Source organism: Phyllopteryx taeniolatus, chromosome 13, assembly GCF_024500385.1.
Source record: "Phyllopteryx taeniolatus isolate TA_2022b chromosome 13, UOR_Ptae_1.2, whole genome shotgun sequence".
NCBI classification, from domain to species: domain Eukaryota; kingdom Metazoa; phylum Chordata; class Actinopteri; order Syngnathiformes; family Syngnathidae; genus Phyllopteryx; species Phyllopteryx taeniolatus.
Window position 1 is genome coordinate 5,233,725 of NC_084514.1, and position 25,773 is coordinate 5,259,497.

At 41.7% G+C, this 25,773-nt stretch overlaps 1 protein-coding gene across 2 annotated transcripts in view; it reads right to left on the reverse strand.

Annotated features, from left to right (window-relative positions):
- Window positions 1-1,451: 1,451 nt before the first annotated feature.
- luzp1 (leucine zipper protein 1) overlaps window positions 1,452-25,773 on the reverse strand; it is a 52,790-nt gene continuing 28,468 nt past the window's right edge. Inside the window, exons 3-9 of one of the 2 annotated variants that reach the window (XM_061796129.1) lie at window positions 15,779-16,134; window positions 13,471-15,688; window positions 12,190-12,758; window positions 11,952-12,113; window positions 3,556-3,759; window positions 2,248-2,328; window positions 1,452-2,027 (exon numbers count right to left, since the gene is read on the reverse strand). In XM_061796129.1, coding sequence (XP_061652113.1) covers window positions 3,577-3,759; window positions 11,952-12,113; window positions 12,190-12,758; window positions 13,471-15,688; window positions 15,779-15,901 — 3,255 coding nt within the window. In that variant the 5' untranslated portion in view covers window positions 15,902-16,134 and the 3' untranslated portion in view covers window positions 1,452-2,027; window positions 2,248-2,328; window positions 3,556-3,576. Of the gene's footprint in view, window positions 2,084-2,247; window positions 2,329-3,555; window positions 3,760-11,951; window positions 12,114-12,189; window positions 12,759-13,470; window positions 15,689-15,778; window positions 16,135-25,773 lie in introns of both variants that reach the window. The other variant, XM_061796128.1, reaches the window with a different exon arrangement.

The window sequence follows — 25,773 nt, forward strand, 5'->3', positions numbered from 1 at the left end:
GAGAACCGTGAAGGACGTTCATGTTTTTGTTGCTGTGCAGTGATGGCCAAAACACGGTCAGGCTTTGTCAGGATGCTGCTACTCGCCTTCGGAAGATGAAGTGAAGAATGGTCAAGTGCGTAGCTGACAGATGAAGTTTTGAAAACCGGTAGCGGGGCTCTTCCTTAGCCAAATCCCAAACTGACACGAGATGCTAATTTATTGGGCTAAGCAAAACAGGTGGAAATGAGTGTCACCAGGTTGGTATTAAAAGAAACCCAGCAGTGATGTCACCCACCAGACCTAAAATCCGTCAACATCGTCGTAGCGGCTTAGCAAGATAACGACGTCGCTGACGAAGGCGGACGCCCTCGTCTCGAACGTTCACCTTGGAGAGGGCCGTTTGCCGTTATCCAGTGACGGCTTCTTGGTCTTCGCTTTAAGTGGAAAAGCTTTGTCTTGGAGGAATGTGGGAATGGGATGCGGCGATTGGAAACCCTCGAAAGGAAAACTGCGCTTGGCCAAGAGGGACTAGAGGATCACATCTTGGCGTGTGCACCCATAGATCCCAAGTATATGTCTTAGGGTTTGGATTTTCCTTGATCCAGGAGCCATGAAGGCACTGCCACACCCTTTCTGACGGAAAAATCCAAAGGACATTGTGGTCTTTCTTGGTTTTCGAGGACAACTTTAAAGGAAGCTTAGAAAAAACAACAAAAAAAAAAAAAAGAAAACTTTTGAAATCCATCAGGGAGGTGGTGTCCCCCTTCAATAAACAAACCTTGGCTCAATTTCTCTACCGTATCCCAATGTCCAGAAGTAATGACAACTTAGCTGATTACAAACCAGAGCAAACCAATTACTGAATAGAATGAAAGACAGTAGTAAACTCAAGCTATTTTGTGTCCAAATGATGGATTTTGAGAAGTTGAATTATGGTGATTGGTCGCGAGCTGCAAGGATCAAACATTTCATCGCCGGGTTTAAAAAGTCTGTGAGGTTTCTAGTGGCTAGTATTTCTATGGCAGCGCCCCCGCCGCCGCTGCTATGTCCAGTAAATGTTCTTTTATCTCACAACAATAATATGGCATGAATGATTCATGCCCTGGCCAAAATGCTGCGTTAAAGCACATGTTTGCTTGTTGAAGGGGTCATTTCTGGCTGGGAAATTCACTATTTGCAACGCAATTTTGAGAAAATACACCATTCTAAAAGGATCCTGCTAACCTCTCAGATTGGTTAGGAATACATCTAGATGCGGGACTTTTTTTATTTATAAAAAAGAAAAGAAAACTTTTGCCACTCTTGTGTGATTTCCACATCAATTTGTCGAATCAAATTTCACATTAACTCCAAATTTGGCCAGCCGTCCGATTGCGCCCCCATCACCGAAGATGTGCAAAGTACTGTCAGCTGGTAACCCGGGTCTCTCAAACACATGAACGACGACAGTTCAAAAGAAAACAAAGCACCATGGGAAATTTTTATATGAATAATTAAAAAGAACTCTTATTTTCCCCTACATGTTCATTGCATTTGATTGAGGAAGCAGAAAGAACTAAGGAAAAATGATAACACAACAGGAAGCAAATTACCGTGCGCAATCATGACCGAGCACAAAAACGGTCCCAGTGGTTTTACAAAGCAAGGGTTGGGGAACCTATTTTAGGACAAATATTATTAAATATGACAATTATGGCCTAAATGTTAAACCTAAACTGCTTTAGAGCAGTTCCTTTGAGGTCTTCAGAATTGAACGGACCAGATGATATTGTCCCATTTTGTAGGTTGCAGGTTCCCCAACCCTTTGATTAAGAGTGTGTACACGTGTGTGTGAAGGCATGCTTCCAAACAAGCCAAGACAGTCTCGCAGTGAAAATGAGTTTTTCTTTCCAGAACTGAGTAATTTGCTTCCTGTTTTTGGGTCACACTGAAAGTCAGCATCCTTTGTCAAGTATCGGCACGACGCAGCACTTTGTTGTGAGATGACGTGACGGGACTGATACGGCCCTCGCAGGAGCCTCTTCTTTGTCAAGACTATTAGGTAACTTTATAATACATCCAAACAAGCAGAAGAGGATTCGTGCGGCGGCGAGGTCCTCCCCTTCCACGATGGTCCGGGCAGGAGAGGAATAGGAGATGTTTACATCTCAATGTGCATTCAAGGTTACAGTTAAGTTTCTTTCCTTTTTTTTTTTTAAATTTTTTTTTTTTAAATTTTATTACTATTATTATACATTATACATTATTATTATTATTTTTTTTTACCATGGCTGTGATCGTTTTCTTGCTTGTTCTAGAAGCTGCAGTGTGCTGGAGATGGTGGTGCATGAATCCTACTCTGGCCATCTGTTGGAAAAAGAAAGATGGGGAAGTTAGACAAAAACATGAACAGAAAAAAAATTGTTTGATGTCATTTTCCCATTATTTTTGTGTGACCCTCTAAAGTTGAACAGGATACAGTCAGGGAAGCCGGTTGACTTCCAAGTAGTTCTAATTTAAAAATTTGTTTTCCCACGTAGGAAATAATGTGATGTGAATGAATCAAACTGTTGCCATTTGTTCATCGGGAATTGCAATAATGATCTTGGGTGTGTTTTAATGATCCAAAAGTGTCAGAAGCAAAAACAAAAACCTCAAGAAACATTAAAATCTCATCGTTCATTCCATGACTAACCATTTCCTTGTAAATATGTGAAATACAGAGAATCCCCCCGCATATTTGAGGTTCAGCATTCGCAAATTCATCCATTTCCAGATTTTTGGTTGAAACTGATCTTGTTATTTACTGTGTTGCCTCACACCCAAAAAACTATTTTGTTCTGTGTTTGTTTCTTTTTGACAATGAATAATAGCACTGCACTTTATAAAATCAGAGTAATAACAATTCAAAAGTTTTCATATCATGTTTTTCTTCAATTCATTGTGCTGCTCCTTCACGTGTGCTCGCCTTGGCCACCTGGCGCAGTCGAATTCAGTCATGCAGACACAAAGCAAGAAGAATAGCTTTACAACTACTGTAAGTGACTCTGTGAGATGTTGTAATATTAGTCAGTTGTCACAGACTATAAAGAATATGTCTGAGTATTATTATGCTGTCTGTCTACGTGTTGCTTCACCGTTTGTGTTCAAATAGCCGTTGCTGAAAAGGTTCTAAAACTGCTACTATTGATGCTCAATGTTAGCATGTCAATGGCGTTTTTCCGTTGTATGTTAGCATTAAGCTAGCGGGCTGTTTCTTTCGGCAGTTGTTTGGTTGCTCGAAATGCACAAGGTGTAATTGTCTTTGTTTTTTTTGTTGAACTTGACAGTAAACCACAAGGGGCGTAGCCACAAACAGCTTGAAGCCTTTTTTTCTGATTAATTGCTCACTATTTGCCACAGCGTTGCTGATTGTCAAGTGCGTTGAACTGAGTTCGCTGCCACCATACAGGGCTTGTAAGTTTGCACTCAGCAGTAAAAGAAAAATTGGCCAGATGTCAATTGTCTTCCTCCTTTTCTATTGTTCTGCATGTAGCCCTCAGCGGTGTGAACTGTTTGCACATCACTTCTGTGTGAAGATGTGTTCTTTTTTACCTGCCCTCCCTCTAGCTTGCGCTAATGATGTTCAGCCTGGCGATGGCTCCACACCCGGCTCCCCGCGCCGCTCTTTCCCGACGCTTGACCCCGACTGGACCACTGCTCCCCTCTGGATGACATCCCCGTCGTCTTGGCGCTCCGATCGTACGAGTTTGTGGCAGAGAGGTGCTGTCTCCACAAGACGTTGTCGGCGTTGGCACCCTGGGAATGGAAATATAAATCAAACAATCACCATCGTTATAAGGCTGAAAACCGTGAAAATCCAAAAGTAATCCACTATATGCGTAACCTATTTCCGCATTCGGAAAGACGGGTAAAAGCACTTCCTCGTTGCTCAGGTAAAGGGGACTGTTTCAAAGCACCCGTAGGAACTTTAAATATCTACATTATCTTTTTAAAACACAAGATGTCACCACAGAGCCACCAAAGATGACGACACTATGTTTAGGCTTCGTTCGGGTTTACATGCATCAGATCATATTTATATAAATACATGATATACAGGTATTTGACCTTTGTCCAAAGTAACCAGCAATAAACAAAACAAAAGTTTAGCAAGTTCGACTTCAAACAACCATGCCATCGATTCTAGTTATACTCGTTAGCATAGCATACACAGAAACTCAGCTGTCCCGTTTTTCTGCATCGTTCACGTGATGTTCCACATGGAGCGGATTTAAGGCCACACAAAAAAGGTTTGTAATGGCCTAAAGATGCCACAAGATGGGAGCAAATTCCCTTTTTAAAACAAAACAAAACAAAAAAAAAATCAGTCAAATCTATTAAATGAGGCTCCCCCTCAGTTCAACATAGCTGCTTCACACAAAGATGCCACCAGATGGCGCCTAAGCAGTATTTCTATATTAGACATGCTTTAAAATGAGTGCTAAAAACAGCGATACTGCGTGTTTTTCAACGAAAAATGGATAGGCCCCCCCCCCCAAATCAACGTCATTTCCACGTCATCCATAAATATGCGTTGGTTCACTGTCTAAGCCTTTTAAATAACCTTTTGAAGAATCAAATTTAAGACCCCTTCACTAAATATTACCACCAGGAGTGGGTGATAAGTGCTCAAGCTTATAGTACAATACAGTAGTTGACATTTTTATGAAATCTCGTTTGTGTCTATGGCATTTAAAAGACCTTTGAATTGCGGTTAAAGTGTGAATTTTAAAGCTATTTATGGCCTTCATTTTGAACAGCTGTACAAGTAACATTCTTATTATTCATATAAAAAAGTAGTATCAAAAAAGTATTTAAAAAAAAAAATAGGTTAGCCGCTGGGAAGACGGTTTACCATGGTACTGACACATCACAGGATGTACAGTGCGCAATTATACTATAGTTCACACAAATGTGTAAGAGAAAGAAGACACGGTTTGACCTCGAAGTGTTTTTCATCCAAATATTTACTGTAATCTCATGATTAAGGATGGTCAATACCACTTTTTTTTCAGACCGATACCAGTGCGAGTATTCACTCTTATCAAGTACCGATACCACTAGTACTTTTGATATATAAAACTTCAATCAACACAATGACAATTGTAAATAAAGTCCATTGTTTCTTTCTGACACATATGATGATTTGCCAATGTGTCAAACCGCCGCAGTGTTGTGGCAACTATTGGCGAGCATGACCCAGTTACTTTTGCCTTAAGTATCGGTGGCTTGTATCTGCAGACTGCAGTGCATTTTGAATTTCATACAAATTCAAGTTGCAGTCATAGGAACACAACTCTTTCATAAAAGTGAAGGCGAAGCCGATTTGTGCTGCAGACGTGTCATACTGAGTGGAAAAACAAGTTAACCACAATGTTGAAAAAAACAAACAAAGCAGTCACCATTAAGTTTGATAACAAGCAATAATTTGTGGGGGAGAGGGACTCAACCGTGCGGGCAACAGTGCGAAATGTTTTTTAATAAATAACGGATGCTCGTCTCTAAGAAATTGTAATAATTTTCTATATTTGAAGTTTAAAAACTGTAAATATTTCGCAAACTTGTATACCGAAACAGTTTAATATCATTTCACACTCATCCTACATTACCCTCAAAAATAAAAGGCTAACAGAGGATTTTATTTAAAAGCTCATGCAAATGCAACCAAAAAAAAGCCAAAGAAAAAGTAAAACGTGCAGATGCATCTCTGAGGTCTCAGGCGACATTATGCGTGACAGTGCTTTAAAGGCTAATTATTATTAAATGTTTTTTTTGGTGACTTTAAAAGCCATATTTTTTTGTTGGAAGTCCTACTTCATTCAGGGGCATTTGGTGTAAGAGGTTCCACTGCAGACATTTTCTTGGGAGTGTAGTTTCTCTATTCTGTGGGGATGTAATACTTGCAAGCTTATATGAAAAAGTTCAGCCTTGTGGAAACAACCCCCTCAACCCCCCAAAAAAAGAAAAACATGCCTCAAAGCTAAGAGATTAGTGGGTACAAGGACACATTCACAACCTCAGTGACCGAGTCGCAAAGTGAGACCTTTACAGTCATTTCCAGCACTGTAATTATATTTGGTGGGCCGGAGTTGTTGGCTCGGGAGGTACGTTTTAATTGGCATTTGGGCTAATTGGCTTCGATTAGAGCCCCGCTGGACTGCTTTCGCTGCATCTCGGAGAGCAACAGACAGGAAATAAGTCACCCGTCAAGCCTGCAGAGTGGGCGTGCCGGTTGCGGTCACTTCCTGCTTCGAGTCGACCGGGGGGAGGAAACATTAGGGTGGCAATATTCTCCTTCTATGGTCAGCAAGCTGTGAGCCAAGGTGGCTTCACACTGTTTCCTACTGCCTGCAACAAGCTCTTTCACAGTTCTGTTCGGAATAATAAGCTGTGTGTTTAAAACGTCAATCCTTAAAATAGAAAGGGAAGAAAACGGAACATTAGGCTGTTAAAAAGTTGTAGGGTCTGCATTTGCTACTATAAATGCAAACCTTTACTGTATAAAATGAAAAATGCTAGGAAGATTTTGCTTCCCTGTAAATCACGGAACTAAAGTGGGGTACACTAATACCAATTTTTTATATTTTCACTGATTTTTAAAATTGCGAAAGACCCCACTTATGAAGGGGAAAAAAAACGGCATGTGATTACATTGCATGATGACCAACACAGCACACAACGATATCTTATCTGCCAACAGAACAGGAAAATTTCACATGGTAAGATATCGTAAAAGAAGTAAACATAGCTAGCCTCAAGAACTCCCACAAATGTCTTAAAACAATTTAGTAGTAGTATTTATACTACCTACACCATTAGGCTAAACTTTCTGACAACCAGTAATAAAATCTCAATAACAAGTTACAACAGCTTATTTTTAAGGAATAAAAAAAATGCTTGAAGCAAGTCAAATTATCTTACACAAAAACTGCCTGGTAAGAGGAAATCTCCTAACAGACAAAGAACAAGCATAGTTTGCCTTGATTTGAGAGATTTGGTCTTGGTTTCTGCAGTGTGAAAACGGCTTCACATCTGTGTTGCATGGAGTCAAACAATTTCTGCCACCCTGGCACTCCAATGAACAAGATTTTGCTCACTAGAGCTCGGCGAGAAGCATACTTTCCTTACTTTACAATAAAATGTCACATCGTCCAAAAGAAATGTTCTTTCAGTTCAGGCGAAAGTAAAGTACGTTGCAGAGTGTGAGAACATACCCAATATTTGGGTAAGAGGAATGTCAGCCCGCTCTAACTGCTGTCAATGCATCCCGGCAGAGTAAAGCCACTGAGAAGTTCTGGCGTTATCAAACATAGCGGCTCCTGTTCTTGTGTATGAATGCTACGAAACGCCAAATTTAAGCAGGAAATTGCGTCTGGCAACAAAAGAAAACACTAAAGTCAGTCCGGCTTATTAAGCATGAAATTGACAGACTGCTCTAAATCAGGGTTTCCCAAACTGAGGGTCGAGACCTAAAATGGGTTTTATTGGATCAAATGTAAAATACTGTAGGCTGTTTGAAGCAGGCACCCCATTTCTTGTAGTAGTCGTAGTGGTGAATTTATTTTTTTCTACAGTGTTTATCATTGGTTTATCTCAAGTATATTGATCTTCAGGCAACACAATATTTTTAAGTACATTTTGGTCCTGGGGAGTCACGCTAACCTTCACACGATGTTTCTGGTGGCCACAGACTCACAGAACTGGATGGTTGGGAGATAATGCGGGGGGGGGGGGGGGGGGGGGGGCAAATGTGACTGGCCACGATTGCTGTGGATGTCCAGCGAGAAGTTTAATTTGTCAAAAAAGACAGTTTTAACGCAACAAACTCAGCAGCCCCATTCCAACGCAGCCTGTCACCCCCCCCCCCAGCTAAAATCCCATGATTCACTACGTTTCGGGTAAACTGGGCTGCCGTGGCCGTCAGGAACATAGTGTAGCCTAAGCGATTTTGGGAAACCCTGCTCTAGTACAGAGGCATTCAAGGGTGTATACTTAAAATGTACAGCTCGTAACTGTCACGTAATCTGCGTTGCCTGCAGATATAAGAAAGAAGCGTCTGCAGAACCAATTACGTCGCCACTTTGTCTTGCATGTAAATTTAGACGAATGGCTTTGCCTTGCCAAGCCAAACTATTAAATCACCTCTTCCAATACACTATGTTTTAGAATTCAGGTGACATGTTTCGGAAAATTGATAATCACGCTTGATTGTCCGGATGAAAGTTTATAAAGTAGCGAACTTGAATCTATTTTTGCGGTCCGGCCCGCCATCGGTCTGCTACTCAAGTCGTATTCTAGACATACAGTAGAGCTCACCTCTGGTTTTAGACTCAACACGAGATCTTTTTGGTGTCTCTCTCATTAGCTGTAATGACATATATTCATGAAAGCGTGATGAGGTTTCCTGATGCCTAAGTGAGCTCATGTACCATGAGAAGTGGAGCAATGGCTAAAGAGAGCGCTGAAGTGCAGAGGTTTGTGAATGTCTCGGGCTCCATTAAATTGGCTATTCTAGCAAAAATACTAAAATAAGCATATACAGTATAATTTGAATGTCACTCAGTAGAGTCAGGTGTCATATTTCTGTTTGTTTGTTCATCTGTTTGTTAGTTAGCAGGTGACTTCCAGGTTCACGGAGGATGACAAAGACAGGTTGTATGAAGAGTATGGGTTCTTCCTTACGGCTATTATTATTCCCATCTCTAGAACGAGTAGAGAAAGGAAGTGACCCAAGACTTTTCCAGTGCTGAATTTGTCCTGTAAATATAACTAGTTCTGCTTACTGAATTTCTTATTTCTATGAGACAAGCTGAAAGTCTGCAGTCTTCAGAGCCATATAAACTTGGGTTTAAAGTTAAAGGAATGCCAACACCACAAAGTATTTTTAAAATAGGAACTCAAGTGAGGCTGTGATATTTTTACAAGCACTCCGTCATAAACCATGGTATTATGCTAGTGGCAGCTCTGAATACAAAGCTGACATGGCAACATTATTACTTGTTATGGGCATAATAATGGATTATTGATTGTTACGATCTGTTTACAGAAGAACAATAATGACGTCAGCAATGGCAAAATAAGCTGCATCCGCACAGACCAGAGGTTCAAAAAAAAGACAAAAAGTTTCCCCAATAATCAATGATTGTTGTGGTCAGGCTGGCTGCAGGCCACTCAAAGCAATGGGGTGTCGTCTCCTTCTTAATGACAATTGATTTGTTGGATACATCTGGTCTACAGCAAGCTGACATCTGCAATTTTCGTATCCCTTGGTTCTCAACTAAAAGAATAAATGTACAGACTTGTCTTCAGTCTAGAACAATAGAATTGCACTGATTTAGACCAACTTATTGTGCACCAATCAAGCCAGTTTAGGACGCATTCATGGCGTCTACATGCACGCTCATAATAAATACAAGCCTCCACTGTCAACCTTTGACACTGCAATCACACACTAATCCCCCACCTCCCACTGTCGTGACTGCAGCTGTATTTATCCAAACCTCTTGGGAATGAACACAGTACAGACCACTGAAAATTTGCTGGCAATCCAAGCCAAACATTATTTGCCGCAATGAAAGAAATGCAGAGAAGACCAACGATGACCACCATTTGAACCGTGTTTTTCTTGCAGTCTGGTCAATTTGTATCGCTAACCGCTGCTATCCAAATGAAGTGGCCACTTTTGTTGCTTCAAAAATCAAGATGAACAAGGTTCCATCGGGGCTGCGAATCAAGCAAATGGGTTTAGGAAATTCCCCAAATGCACTACTGACTAAACACTGAATGGAGGAGGCAGGCAGTACATCAGGTCATTGTTGAATGACCACATCTGAGCTGCAGGACGGGGTGGTGGGGTGGCGGGGGTGTTTTTGAAAACCTATCTAGTGGAAGGATGACTGATATTAGACAGGGTCAAAAAGAGGAGACGAACTGAAAGAGAAAACATTGGCTCAAGGCTCTTACGATGTGTCTGTCAGCGTCCAACTAATGAAAGAGTTGCGGTCAAGGCCATTTAGTGAAGATGATGTGGACCCAACCATGACAGAATTCCACAAATAGAAGAGTCAATTCCACAATGTTCCTTCCAAGGTTTAAATAGCCAATTATACGGAGGTGGGCGTTACGCTTCCTATCACTCTATACTGGTCCTTGACTTCATTAAGCAATTGAGAGGGGAGAAGTCCCTTTGACAATTAGTTTAGTCATCTGGCAGGAGAAGACAGAGCTGAGCTGAGTTTCCAGTACCGTGGTCCTGCGGTTTGGGCTCATTTATGCTCAGTACATACAGCATAAACATCACTGCTTGTCCTGCAATTAATTTGCTCTGTATATACATTTCCCCCGCAAATACGAAGTAGTTACGTTACGTCAGTTAAGTTTTTGACAACCAAAGGTATTAACAATGTTCATATTAAGAAGAAGGCAAAGCGTAGCAGCCGGTTGTGGTGGTCTGTGAGCCTGTAAACCCTTCAAGGCAGGAACCTCTTTGAATCGCAACACTGCCCCCACGGTTTCTGGTGGTCCTGCTATGTTGAGCTTCCAGGAGACTGACAGAAATTCAAAGGAAACTAATGCATTGTAAGGACGGAAGGCCCCATGAATAACTGTATCTAACGTAATACAAAACTCTGCCTTTAGGTGATTTGCAAAAAAATGTTTGTTTAGCATGTTTTGTATAGACTGACATACGACCTGATGTCTTGACCTCATATCAACCTCTGTTGTACCACTTTACCATGTGACAAAGGATTGTTCACTTAAGTACTGTCTTTTATGGAGAAACATCTACTGCAACTAACCAACAACTATCCAGTATTTCAACAGTACACACCCCTGTCATGGTATGCAATCCAAAGGTTCTAGGTACTCCTTGAGGACCTATGGATAACGAAGTCATGGCTCGTGTAAACAGACTTTCTCTCAAGTTAAACTTCGTCTGAGTTGGGATTCACTATCTATGATTGGCACCGTAGTTTCATCATGATGCGATTTTAAACCAAAACACCATAATTGGGTAGGCGCCTGCCTTTTTGGGGTTTGGAAAGTGTCATTTTGAATGACTGGAGGTTCAGTGAGAGGTTTTATCGTTGACCTCTGCATTTCCACAAGGGACTGGCTGGCGGGGTGAGTAATCCTGCTCGGAGGCCAGTTCCCTGCCATGCACAATGTGCTAATGTGTGAAATGTTTGTTCGCTGAAAGATTTGAATGTAGCGTTTCCTCAGTTACAATCCGTCTACAGTGTCTCTGATACTACAACATCCAAAAATGGATAATCCTCCTCTTCAATCAAATATATGTACAAATTGGACCAAGTCTGATGTGTGGTTCTCTTCCAGAGTACTGTATATTTATGTTTGCTTGATATTAATTTGGGCAAGGAAACACAAGGTTCTTTCCCAGCCCAGCCTACTACTTTATCAATCTGACACAATGACATGTTATTACAGCCAAGGAGCCTGCTCGATAAGCAGTTGCTATAGCCATTAGGTAATATATTATATACACATAGACATCTGCACTCTTCACCTCTGGACAAATTCACCATACAAACTTAAATAGGCAGTCAAACTAGATGCAATAGTTGGCAGAAGGAAGTATGCATGCAAGACCACAAATACAAAAAAATAGAGGACTTTTTTATGCCACACATCTTGCAGGTGGCGCATATAAATACAGGAAAACTATTTTCTTCTCTTTGAGGTTTTTCAAGCTTTCTTTTCCACTTGTTAATAGCTTGTTCATTTCCACACTCTGTGACTTTTTTGTCCTACCCTTTTCTGTTTGTGCTGTGTGGGAACGCAGCACTGGGGCCTACTGAGCTAAAATTGCAGTACCACAAAATGGTGGAAACTAGAGCAAAATGTACAGTTTTTTTTTAAAATCTAAGACATTGTCTCCACCAGTATTTTTAGCAGCATATTGTAGAAGCTAGAGTCATCAGTTGTACCTGTGGTCGTTGCGAGTACGAGCGGCTCCAGGACTGAGAAGTGACAGGTGCATGAGGCACGGTCCTTCCCAGGGCTCCTAGTTCATGGGAGGGAGACTTGGCGCTTCCACCACGATGGAGCGCCGATTCCTCAGCTTCTTTGTCAATGGTTCGTATGTACATCTGCAACAACACAAAGGAATCATGCAACACCAACTACCATCTTGTCTGAAATGTTGTCATTTGTAAATTGTCTTACATCTGCAGGGGATGGCTTGGCTAACTTTGCAGTGGAAACAATCCCGCCAGTTCTTGGTCCGTGGCTCACAGGGTCGTCAGAGTCAACCGTTGTTGCAAGATAAGCCCTCCATGTTGTTGCTGTTTCTGCCTCATCCTCAGAACCCCTTCCACCCCCTCTTCGTCTACCCTTATCATCAGAGGCAATGTCTTTGTTCTTCCAGGTGCTTCTCACAGTTACATTCTTCATGTCTACTAAATGCTCTTCCAGGGAGTGCTGCCTATGACTTTGGTTTTGACAGCTGGTGAAGGTGGCGGTGCTACTGGAGCTTTCGAAGGCCGAATCCATGTCGTTGAGGTCAGGAGAGTTTGTGTCTGGAGACTGGCGGCTAAAGTTGCTTCGTTGGTAGGCCGTGTGCCTCATGGCCGTCTCCACTCTGGAGGTGCTGTGGAGCCTGGACTTGAACGAGGAATCATTCTGGTTATCTGATCCAGATTCCTGGTCCTGGCTTGGCCGCATCGTTATCTCGCTCTTGGGGATGGAGATTTCGTAAGGGATTGAGATGCTGCCATGGTGTTCGCTACTAGGGCCTGTCCAATAAAAGAAGCGTAAATAAATGAGACATCTAAGCACATAGTAGCAACATGACAAGATTTGCCACGTCACGTTGTTATTCATAGGAGGAAATCAATTTTCCCCAGAGATATTAACTTAAATGCCATTAATCTATTCCAGCCCTCCCCAAAAAACACCACTTTTTTCTGTTTTTAAACAAGTAGCAGAAGTAATTTATTGTATAAAAAAGGAATAAAAGAGAACGTAAAGCAATACACTGGATTTATAAAGCCTAATTACTGTATGTACAATAGTACAGCATTTGTGTCTTGAATGTATGTCTTTTAGGGGCACGGCCTGGAAAATGATGTCAGGAGCTGGAGTGTCAGTGTGTGAGCGTCTAGGTATGAGTTGTGTCTGACAGAAGCTCCTTGTGAGTGTTCTCATTTTTCGAAGTTAGCTTGTAACTCGAATTTTAGCTCACAACACAAAGGGCAAAAAATGACCTAGAGACGGAATGTAACTCGAAAATCTCAGAAGTTGGGCACTCGTAAGTTGAGGTACCACAGTACTTTTATACAGGAATAGTGACACTAAGACTACAATTACTTAAACACTCATAATTCACCCTCTAAAGAAGTCTAATAAAACACCACAGATTTTGAATTGGGAATGGGAATGTTGGTTTGTGGTTATACTAAAGGCTGCAGGTACGTAATCAAGTGTTTTAAATGATGGAGACCTTACCTATGAGAAAGTTACTGGTGGATGTGTGGCGTTCCTTGGCGGACAAGGGCTCACTGGACACACTGCTGCTGCAGCTGCTGGTTCTGGAGGAGCTTGGGTCGTTGGGATAAATTGTTATACTGCTGGTCATTTTACTGGTGTTGGTCAACATGGGTTTGGTGGATATCCTGGGCTTGCCGTTGGCAGATAAGGGCTCTGAAATCATAATTTCTTTCTTGTCGATCTCAACAATGGCGGGTTTGATTACCGCTTTTGACCAAAGTGCCTCACGTGGACTGCAAACTCGTTGGACTTCGAGCACAGATGAAGTGTTACCGCCTCCCTCAGCTAGATTTGGTCTGCTGTGGAGTTCTTCATCAAATGAGCTCCTGGAGGAGGAGCCCTCTGAATAAGTGTCCTTGACATGGGAATATCTAGAGGTTGCAGTCCTACTGCTCTGGGTTGTAGTAGTCATTTCATTTACAGTCTCTGGTTCTGAGGGCCTTGAACCAGTAGACTCTGTTTCTGAAGCAGAGGAATGACCCTCAGACCCCTGGTCATTTGGCAGCAGTTGATTGACGTTGGATCTGTAAGCTTTGTAAGATCCATTAGCCTTGGTTAGGCTGGAGGCAGCAGATGCAGAATCTTGAACTGGGTCTATTGATTCCTGGTCTGAAGTGAGCTCTGTGTCCCTCTCTAGTGCAGTGGTACTGCTCTCGAGCACAACATCTGAGCTGTTTGATTCACTGTCACTGCCTCCATACAATTTAGAAATCTTTTCCATTCTGCTCTTTTTGCTCTCCCCATCACTCTGCCTGTGAGCTATCCTCAGTGGCTTCTGGTCATTAGCTGCTGGTGGGTAGCGATTCAGAACAGACACTTTTTTAATATCACTGAAGGGTGTATTTAAAGAGCTGTACATGGCTCCCTTGTATGCTTTTTCCTCAGTGCCTCTGACCATCTCTTTTATTCCATTATCAGATGAAATAAGACTATTTGGGTTTTTGGGTGTCCTCCTACTTTTGTGTGCAGGACTGAGGGTCCTCTTAATAGACATTGCAGAACTTTCCTCTGAGTTGCTGAGTTCTTTGGTCCTCAGCTTGGTTTCTCTCTTATGCTGAGGAGACAACTCCCTGATCCTGTGCTTAGGCGAGCTGGCCTCTGTGACAGATGCAGCACTCCGATACTTAGGCTTCTCTTGCCTTAAACTTCCCTTCACAATCTCTTCCTTCTCCGCTTTGCCATTCTCCAGGTGCTTGGCAGGAGTGTTGGGGCAGATGTTAGTACTTCCTTTGCCTTGCTTATCCACATTACTAGTTCCGTTGCCGCCGATTACACCTTTACTACACAGCTGCGTCCTGAGCTGTTCCACCTGCTCGCTCAGTTGGCGAGCCCGGTTGCGTTCCATCTGGAACTTTTCGTGAAGCTCACCATTTTTTGACTCCGAGCTCTTGAGGTCATCCTCCACAATTTCCAGCTGTTTGAGGCGGTTCTTAAGCCGTTCAACTTCCTGTGTCAACTCCTTTACTTTGTTGTCCTCCTCAGGTGACCCTGTAATACCACTGTTCTTCTGATTCTCAGATTTATTCAGCAAGCCAATGTTGTAGTCGAGGCTCTTCTTGCGTCCGGTCAAGTTACTGGTGTGGATGCCTGTGGAAGACAGCTCCTCTTCAATTCTTGACCTCATGAAGTCTGCACGACCAGGCTCTACTGACATGCCAAGGCGCTCGAGTTTCTCTGTGAGCTTTAGAATATGCTTCTCATCTTCTCTTTGTTTCTCTCGTATCCTCTTATGTTCATTCTCAAAGGTCTGGCAGAATCCCTTAAGCTTGTCTAGGTCTGCAGCTAAAGCTTGTTCTGCTTTGTCCAGTTTCACCTCAGACCCCTCCATTTCCTTTAAACGTGCTTTGAGGACCTCCAACTCAGTTGATAGCTTCTTGGTTAGGTTCTTCTCTTCATTGAGACTGAGACAGAGCTGAGAACAGTCTGACTTGCTTTTACCAAAAGCTTCTTCCAGTTTTTCCAGTTCTGCCATCCTCCGCTGTAGATGTTCAATCTCGGCCTTGAGCTCCATTGTTAGGTTTTCTTCCTCTTCCAGTTTCTCTCTCACTGTACGGCAGAGGTCTTCCGCTTTGCGTACCTCCTCATCTTTACCTTGGATTTTCAAGAGGCGTTTCCTCAGGGCCTCTACATCAGCAAGCAAAGATGAATTGCTGCCTTCTGCCTGGATGATCTTGTCCTGTAGGGGAGAGTTTACCCATTGATTAAACTATTTCTCTGCTATATACATGTTCTGGAAACACCGTTTTAAAAGTCAACCATTACTAACCTGAATGTCGAGCAACTCATCTTCTGACTTCTGTAGCTTGTTAGTGGCTTCCTCCAGTTCATCAAGCCGTCTACTGAGACTTTGTAGTTTGTGCCGCAGGTGGCGATGTGTCACGTCAGACATGGCTACAAAGTTTATTTTGTGTTTCTAGCGTCTGTTTTCTTCAGCTTATTTGAGCGTTTGCAGAGGTCCACATTTGTGTTGCGTTGATATCAAGGCAAGCTCAATGTTTGACGAAGGCCGCCGTGAAAGTGGCTTGAATCTATCTGTGATCTGTCTCGCTGTGATTTTTACAAGTGGTGCTGTAAGACTTTTAACGTTCTGTCAGCTTGGTGTTTAGAAGATGAATCTGTCATCTGTGGGAGGGAGAGATGAAAAAGCCTTTAGTCAATGACAGTTATTGGTAGTCTAATAAGGGGTGCAGGCAATACAATAAGAGCGAGAGATAAGAGAGCTGGACTAAAAACACATTAAGCACTAATGATTTGTTTTATGCAACTACCAAGGACATAAATAAAATGGAGCAAAAACTATTAGTGGAGGAAAATAAATGCCATGCACAACTTTTTCCATCAGCATTTGTTTTTATTATCATGTGAAGTGAGAGTGCACCGAGTGAAGAATGTGCTATAACAATACGGTGCAATAACAATTTTTTTTCCTTTGTCATTGAGCCACCATGGTCACTGTTCACCTTGATTTGTCCTTTCAAGGAACTGTGGATGGGGGTTTGGACATATCTGCGTAGGTTGCACGCACGCACATACACAGACACACCCACACACACACACACACACACACACACACACCGTCTCCCTGCTGCAATGCCCAACATCGATTTCTGCTTGCCTACGCGTTTTTGCTGACATCGGCATTTCTCAATAACACTGGCCTTTCTAAAATAACCCCTCTCCGCTAACACACATCCTATACCACAGCAACGTCAACATCATAGCCCTCTCCCCATCAATGGACATTATCGACAGGTACTTTGAGACCATGTTGTCAAGAGTCAAGTCAGTCTGCTTCAAAATAGTACACAGGAAACTGCCAAGATGTTGAACGCATCAGTGGGTGGGAAACACGCTTTAGAACCACATTTTTTAAATAATGGCGCATTATGTAATAAACTTTTTTTTAAATAATGGCGCATTATGTAATAAACTTTTGCATCATGAGGTTATATCGGCACATTTTGTGATGACATTTTTGAATGCAATATGTAATCTCATTTTGTAATTAATTGTTACAGATTGCATCACTTATTACAAAATGCCACTATTTTAAATAAATAAATAAATAAATGTAACCATTTGGTGCATTGTGTAATAAACTACCAAAATTTATAACCATCCGAACAACATTGACTTTAAGCATACCAGCATGAATCATGAAATAAAAATTCATTTTACAAGCTAGTTGAAGGTTTCATTGGTGTTATTGCAATTCAAAGCCCTGGTAGAATGTATACATCTAATACAAGCCACCTGGGGAAGATCCAAACATTTTGGCTTCACTTTTGGAGAGCAGTTTTGTCTTCTATAACCTACAGTTCAGCTGGAAAATAACTGAAAGACAAATTGATGAAAATATATTAATATTTCAGACTAAAGAAATCTGATCTGATTTGTAACTAATATAAAATTCAAACATACAATGGACAGAAAGGAGATATTTTATTCAAGAGGACACAGGGCACACTGCTGTTCCCACTAAATTACAAGCAAGTCGAGTCAAGTCATAAATCATGTTATGTCGTACAATCTTCACAAAATAATATATCAACACAAGCCACTTTGCACTCAGTATCTACACTTGTGTTTCATTTGCTGTAGTAACATATTCACGATTAGTCTTTGGTCCAAAACCATCCATCCATTTTCTGTACCGCTTATCCTCAACCAGTCTCTGTATTTTCTATTACTTTAATTTGTCCTCAGTCAAAGGCATAACCGATATGAAGCTTAGTTAATGTTTGACCAGCTAAACTGTGAAGTTAACATAGTTTACCTGTCTTTGTGGGTTTTATTATTTGAAGTTGGAGTTGTTGCGTCTCTTCAAATTGAAAATCTTACATGATGCCATTCTCACATAATCCTTGACTCCAAATTGAACAATATTCGCAGCTCCCTCCATGATTACTGCACAAAGATAATGTCCATCCATCTATTTTCTGAACCGCTCATCCTCACTAGGGTCAGGGGTGTGCTGGCACCTATCCCAGCTGACTTCAGGTGAGAGACGGGGTCTTGAAAATGCAGAATTTTAAACGTAAACAGATAGATGTAAAAGCTGTCAAGTCATGCAGCGTAAGTCAAGTCGAGTCTTTCTTAAGGTTTAGCCAAGCAAGTCCGAAGTCCTAAAATTGGCGATTCATTTCAAGTGCCCCATGTCTGCTTTGTTTGGTTGATGGAAAAGGGGGCATCATTAGATGCTACGACCTCCACACAGCATACGTCCCCAGTATGCAGACCTAAGCATGACACCGATTAAGTAGCACACAAAAGGCCGCCTGTCAGCAGAAACTCCATAAATCAAACAGTCTGAGCTTTTGTCTCATGCATGATTTAGGTGGTGGGCTTTCCTGCTCCAATTACCACCCTCATTCTCCCTTTCATTTTGCTAAGCAGGCGCCGCTATTGACCATAGGGGAGATCAGCCTGAGGGTAGGATATAACATCTGCATCACTTATCGACCCCTCCTAAAGCTCCCCTGCGTGTCTCCCCTCACTCGTGTTCAAAGGGTGCAAACCACTACAAATAAAGACTGTTAGTTTGATGTAGTTTTTAATACTGTTCACCACCATGTTAAAAAAAGATCAAGCACTGCAGTAAACACACATCATGGGACACGACAGGTTGCCATCATGGTTTACTCACTTTATATACTTTCCATTGTTTCATTTGGTGTGGAAAAAAGTACTTGCCACACAATTTATTAAACATCTTGTTGAACACAAAACCAAGCACTTTGAAATTGTCAATCTGGCACCGATTACGTTCCTGAAAGCACAATGGTGAGCTCAAAGAGCAGTGATGCAGAGAGCCTTTTATTCTAATGATTCCGTACTTTCATGAGGTCTGGCGGTTTTAGAGCACGGCACTCTGCAGAAAGCAAGAAAGGAAATAACACCGCACAGTGGATTTGAGGAAGAGGTAAGAAAAAAGACAAAGGGGGAAAAGGTTGGACGGACAGCTAGCCAACTGACGTCAAAACACCTCAGTCAATAACATCAGTGTCTTGCATAGGCTTGTCCAACACTGACGCGTTGACTGAGACGTATGTCTGTTTTTCCGCTGTTGTCTTGGTGAGGTGGTCGCTGGGAAGTAAGCTTGGCTTCTCTGAATATCCAAATATAACCTGAGGTAAGCAACTTTCTAATCTTAGCTTTTGGAAAATGTATGCGCCACATGATAATGACCTTGACCCTGGCAAAAAAAAAAAAAAAAGTCTCCTAAGCTTACCACTATTCTGCTTTGATGATCACTCTACAATCAAATACCCCTGAAGTCATGTTTGGGTGACAAATGTGCCTCCAAAATGTCAAAGTTTGAACCACCACCATGCATGTCATTGGCATACCAGCAAAACTTCAGCAACCCCTAAGGTCCAGTCAGCTTCAAAGGATTAACTCTGTGCATGTTTTGCTTTTTGTTAGGCTTTTTTCAACACTTTTTTCAACCAGGGGACTTATGAAAATAAAATAAAAATTCAAAGACTCCAGCAAGACTCTGAAGCGTCAGCTCTTGTTATCAGTTGTGGTAGTGTTAACTCATTTTCCAGTGATTAACTTCCTTTTAAGGCCTTTTCACACTGCACTTGGCAAGGCATCTGACAACCTCTACTTTCCCGTTCGTGTGTGTGCTGAGGAGGCATCAGCGCGTTTTGAAAAAAATAAAAAAAAATAAAATACAAAAATAAAAAAGTCTATTCTTGAGCTTTGACACGGTGACGTCAAAAAGCAATTCCAATGGAAGAGAGGCTGCCGGAGTGATTTCTGAGTGTTATTTTGCTAGAGTTGTACTATAAATGGCAAGGGGGAAATGGAGGAAGGCATAATAATTGCGGTGTCCCACTATCCCGAACTTTGGGCCAATAGAAAAATGATATACAGTTTCTGTGGGAGGCTTTCAAACTCCCTTTCAAAGCTCCCTGCTCAGCCTAAAATATACCTCGGAGCGCTCCTACTGGAACTAAATAGCTCACGAAGGAGTTTACCTCCGAGATGTTGCCGTGAAATTAGTATGGGATATTCTCATTCCCTTTGTTTTTTTTCTTGCTGCTATATCACCTCATCGCTCCTTAAAATAAGCAAAGTTAGGGCTTTCTTCCCAACGATGACAAATACATATTGCTGATTTGCGGTCCACTCAGCAGGGAAACCCTCCGACTTCCTTCGAGGCTGTCACGACACTATTTCCAAATAGGGGATGGTCGCACCCCCTTTGCCGTCGCCGTTGCCTTTGATGCGGGGGCGTTTAATACTGAGCAAGTGCAGTGTGAAAAGGCCTTTACACTAGTGTGACAAGTAAGAATCTTAAACAAATGTGCTGCATTACAACTTTTGCTAGTCATCTTCACAATTTTTAATGGAGTATTTCTTTTTTTTTACCTATGTTATTGTGTTTTTATTATTTCTAACTCTATTTCCTGTGGGAAAAATTTCTGTCGGGCCAATTATATACTACTCGTGCACTCACCGTAGTAGTCTCGCCATGCTGCACTATTTGCATATCTGTTGTTGACCAATACTGGCCACTCATGCCAGAATAGCATCTACCCCATTTGCACAGTGACTGAGGAGTATCTGCAACATTTGCACAATCAACATTGTCCCAGATTATCGCATTACTTGTCACTTTAAACTGCATACACTCCTTGAAGTCTCGGCGCCCTTTGCACAATGGTCATTGCACCGGGCTATTGCGAGATTAGTCATTCGAACTCCTAGAGGACTCTGCATCTTTTTGCACAATTGTCCAAAAATAAATAAAAATAAAAATTGTACCCGCATTACCAAGATAACTAGCACCCCTTTATTGCTCAGTGACTGTTTTTCTCAATGTCTTTATGTCTCCTGACTATGAATCAATACTCAATCGATTAAGATGTCTCAACATCCACTGCAAATACTCTTGTACTGCACCCCCCCCGCACCTTTTTTTCATTGCAGGCATCTTTTCCTCCTTTTCTCCCTCCATCAACTCTCCCCAGCATCTCTCTCTGACACGCACACCAGCACGGCCGAGGGGGCGCTTTTTATGGGCAGCGGCGCGTGCAAAACGACTCTGGCAAGGGCCCACCTCTGCCAAACCAATCAACATACCTGAGGCATGATTATCACGGGGCTGGGCCCTCATTAGCTGCATTCATGACGGGAGAAGGGAGAGTTTGATGGCTTAGACCAAGGGTGTCCAAAGTCCGGCAATTTGCGGACCGCCGTCCATTTTTAAGTGGCCTGCGGAATGTACTAAAACATTTGACATGGCCAACGACGCTATCTTAAAAAAAAAAAAAAAAAAAAAAAAAAAAAAAAAAAAAAGTGGGGTGTACCATGAAAAGTGTGGGTGTCGCAACACCCACATCCCCCATGGGTGCAACGCCTACTACTAATAATAATGAATTGGGTTTATATTTATATAGAGTGTTTCTCGACGCAGTATCTCACAAAAGTGTTTTATTATACAGTACCTTTTCATGGGACAACACTGAATAAAATGACACTTTCCTGCAATGTAAAGTAGTGAGTGCACAGCTTGTATAACCTTTTAAATTTACTATCCCCTCAAAATAACTCAACACACAGCAATTATATCTAATCAGCTGGCAACAAAGGTGAGTACACCCTCTAAGTGAAAAAGTTGTCAATGATATAATGAAATGTTTACAAAAAATGTGAGGGATGTACTCACTTTTGTGAGATGTTTACAAAGAAGCAAAGAAAATATTTACAGTACTTATACTTATTGTTAGGTTTAATTCATTGATAGTGTTCTCTCGTCTGTGTTACAGATATCTTGTTTTGTCGGTAGTCCTTGAATGCACCTCATGAACAGTCAAACTGACAGTGAAAGTATGTTTCTGCTGCACTCCTAATGCAGCTACTCATGTAATCTACATTGTCATTACAATTTGCCAGTATTCCCTAACATTTATTATTGTGTAAATGCAAAAAGAGGAGTTTAATGACTTCATACCATTTGCGTAACGTGCTGTGTGTGATATGTCAATTTGTGCTAGTCTGTTATTTAGGCTAGTATGCTAGCTAATACTAGCGATGAGCCTCATGTGAAAGTGGTTTGTGTTGAAAAATTGAACTACAAAATAGTCGTTTATGTAACATGGGTTCATGGTTGTGTACATGCTAGATGCATGGTGTTGATGCTTTATGATCCTCTCCATTTTAAGTGCTTTACGCAATTACGAACCTCTTTGAAGGGAGGCGGTAATTATTCGCAGATTTTCCTTATTCACGGCAGGGCTCGAGCCCTATCCCCTGCGAGCAGCAGGAGTTTACTAAATTCGGTATTTAGAGAATGATCAAAATATTATTTTATCGTGAAATACTCTGTGATTCTCACCCCTACTAAATGCTTGCCTCTGGATTTGGGCCAATGTGTCATCCTTAAATAGTGAATATGAAATGTTAGAAAGATGTTTTATTATAAAGTTACATGTGACTAGATCATATTGACAAGTGGAACCACGCAGTCTTGAGAAAAAAATGTGTAAAAACATGTTTTAGGGTTGTATTGTTGTCGTGTTGACATTTGCGGCATCTGCAGCCAGTTAATTTAAATTGCAGCTTAAAATGAGTGTATGACTATTGATGTTCAATGTTCTCACGCTATAATAATAGTAAACCGTCTCAGCTCCTTGCACTGTGAACACAGGTGGGGGGAAAAGAAAATCGACAGCAGCAAAACACGTAATTTCAACAGTGAGCGGGTAACAGAAAAGTCAACATCCGCAGGCTTAAAGTGCTGCTATTGCTTTCCCCAGCTGTAGGTGGAATGTTAGACCATGATTCCAAATTTAGTATGTTTAGCTACATTACACTGTCTTGGGCTCTGACACATCAAAACACATAAAAGATACCATGGATCGGATATTGATGTTCCCAAGCGGAGGGGGAATGATAATAAAAGTTATTGAAAAGTCGAGCGTTTCTTGCTCTCAGACGCACACACTAAGGTTACAATCACACAACATATCATTAAGACTTTAGCCACTCTCTTCCTGCTTGCCTGCTGGCTTTCTCGTACATTCTGTTCTCGCCACCAAAGGCAGAAGGGAAAGGAAAAAAAATCTAGTCTCTTGCACTTGACATTAGGAACGTATGGGTTCCGAACTCCTTTGCGTAAAAGATGGCGGTTAATAAAGAGTCCAAGCAAAATAACCTCCACCGCATCTTCATGTGTGGGATGTTTGCCAGTTTGTCCATGCAAATGTGTGTGTGTGTGTGTGTGTGTGTGTGTGCACGCGTGCAGAGAGATGCTGGCACAGCAATGGAAGAAGCCACAAGATGGTGGCGAGCTGGTGCTCGGCCTGCATTTTTCCAGTTTTTCTAAGAAAGTGAAAACCGGCAACACAATGTTCAGCTTGTCGTTTCCTGTGCTGTCATCTAAATCTCTTTAAAGGCTGCCGTGCATTTGAGCAGAACATAGGATAGCGAAACTCACGGCGCTCGTTCCTTGAGGTGGACGTGTTTTTGGCAAAGATAGAGCGAGACTTCTTACAACCTGTGTCACTATAAATTGGACCAACATTTTGGGGAAAAATACTTCTCTAATGTTGCAAAGTTTGTACCACGAGCATAAGTGACGTTCCAGGAGTTTTGTCATTTTTTTTACATTTTACAGTGGGTAACCCCCTTTTACACTTATAACCCGAGCAAGAATGTTAAAAAATTAAAACGGAAGTATCATTGCATATTTGTCATTAAATCTAATACTGAAGTACTAACAGCGGTGAAGTACACGTGTGCCCTCTTACAGCGACACCGCATCCCGGAACGAGGTTAGATGCGGGCAATTGGTTTCAACACAAGAGGGCAGGAAAAGAGAGGTGTTAATCATCACACCTACTATTCCAGTTCCGTTAAGGCTGTGATACTATTTCAGAAAGTGCAATATTGGCGGGAAGGCTTAATAAAGGTCAGGAAAAGGATTTAAGTTATTCCGTATTGCCTTTTCTGGTACAAATATTTATTAATAAAGATTTAATTTTCTCATGTCTCTGATCTGTGGGGAGACCCACACACAACAACTCAGAGCGAGGCACTGGCGTTTTGGACAACCCCGCTACAGTCAAGCGAGACCCTTAGCTTGCTAGCTTGTTAATTCGTCAGCTACCGAACGTAATAAACAGTTACCTTTCCCTTAAGTGTGTCTGTTGTGTGGATCTATGCACGGCGCATGGAGCAAGGCTGTGGAGAACTGGATGAAGCCAACGCCAGTTCGCCATTGGTTCATGAGCCCAGTAATGGCTAATAAGTACTAGCCTAGCAGTTAGTAGCAGGCCACTTTGCAGTGGAGCTGTCCTACTTGCTGTCACCTCGCTGCGTGAGCTGCGCGGGGTCACCACAATAGAGACACTAGCCCAAATATCACAAAATACTTAATGTAAGATGCATTTTTCGGGTTGTAGGCATGGCTTGATGGCTAACTGGACAATGTAGTGGTGCTAGAAATAGGCCAACGTATTATTACAAAGTAACTCACAATTCCTGCGAATAGCTATTGATGGCGCCCGTTACTTACATAGTGGGGGAGGGCCGACTCATGCTGTTCCCTGGTGACGCCAGCGCAACCCTGTTTTAGCTTCGCCCAAACACTCAGACAAGCAGAGATGATGCAAAACAGTTTTAAGCTACATCTCAACGATTCACAACTAAATTGTTCTCAGTCTTTGCACCCGTTTTCAGCACTTACCTTCCAACATATTTAATGTATTTAGAAACAAAACACAAAATGACTGGTTCAATTTAAAGTTTCCACATTGTCAATGAAAGAAATGTAAACCATCTCTAAGGTATGATGATTGACATTTATTTAAAAAATACATACCACAGACTGGGAGCGAAGATGATAATAAATAAAAAATAGCATTTTTGTGATGTAATACTGTATGTCATTATGACTATTCCACATTACTCTTACCACTGGCAAACTATTTAAAGCTACTGCTACTGTGAGTGCTGATTAAGCACTCAGTTATCAGCGGACGTCAGTTAAACTGCTGCAAGTGTGAAGTGGAAAAAAAAAAAAAAATGCTGCATCACAGTTTGACACAGACAAGAAAACATAGAAACATGATGACACTTGTTGAGTCGACACACTGTGTGATTTACAAGTGAGTCAGACACACAGACAGGGCTGAGCCAGGGACTCATTAAAAATACGCAAATACATACAAATTCTAGCTGAACGGTGATGTGATCATGCTCACTTTTATTTTGAATTTCACAACAGGCTTGCAGAGTGTCAGTGACATCTGTGAGGCAAGCCAGCCAGAAAAGGAAAAAGTAACCAGTTGCTATTGAGCGTACAAATGCATTAACAGGCTTATCGAAGTGCAAAAAGAGATTTATGGTGAAACAGCTACTTCACATTCGTTTTTCTCCTTCTTCTGAGCACACTCATCCCAGATGTGCTGGTAGACTGAGTGTGAAGGAACTGCCAGTAAATCAAGTGTCATGTACATCTGTGGTTCAAATGTAGTGTGACAGAAATCCCATTTTGAAACTGAATTGATTCGAATGGCGGCCGAGAAAACTTGGGATGGGTATCATAAATCGATTATTTAATTGCTAAATAATTTTGATAATTATGTAAAATATATTTTTGATTAATCGTGTCTCAAAGAAGCTGAGGCACAATGGCCTGCAACCAGCAGCTGTTGATTCAGTCTCAACTAGTTTTTAGCTGTGCTGGTGGACCACTAACTCTCCAAATACTCAAAACCAGTCAGTGTGTTTATTATTCCAATAGTG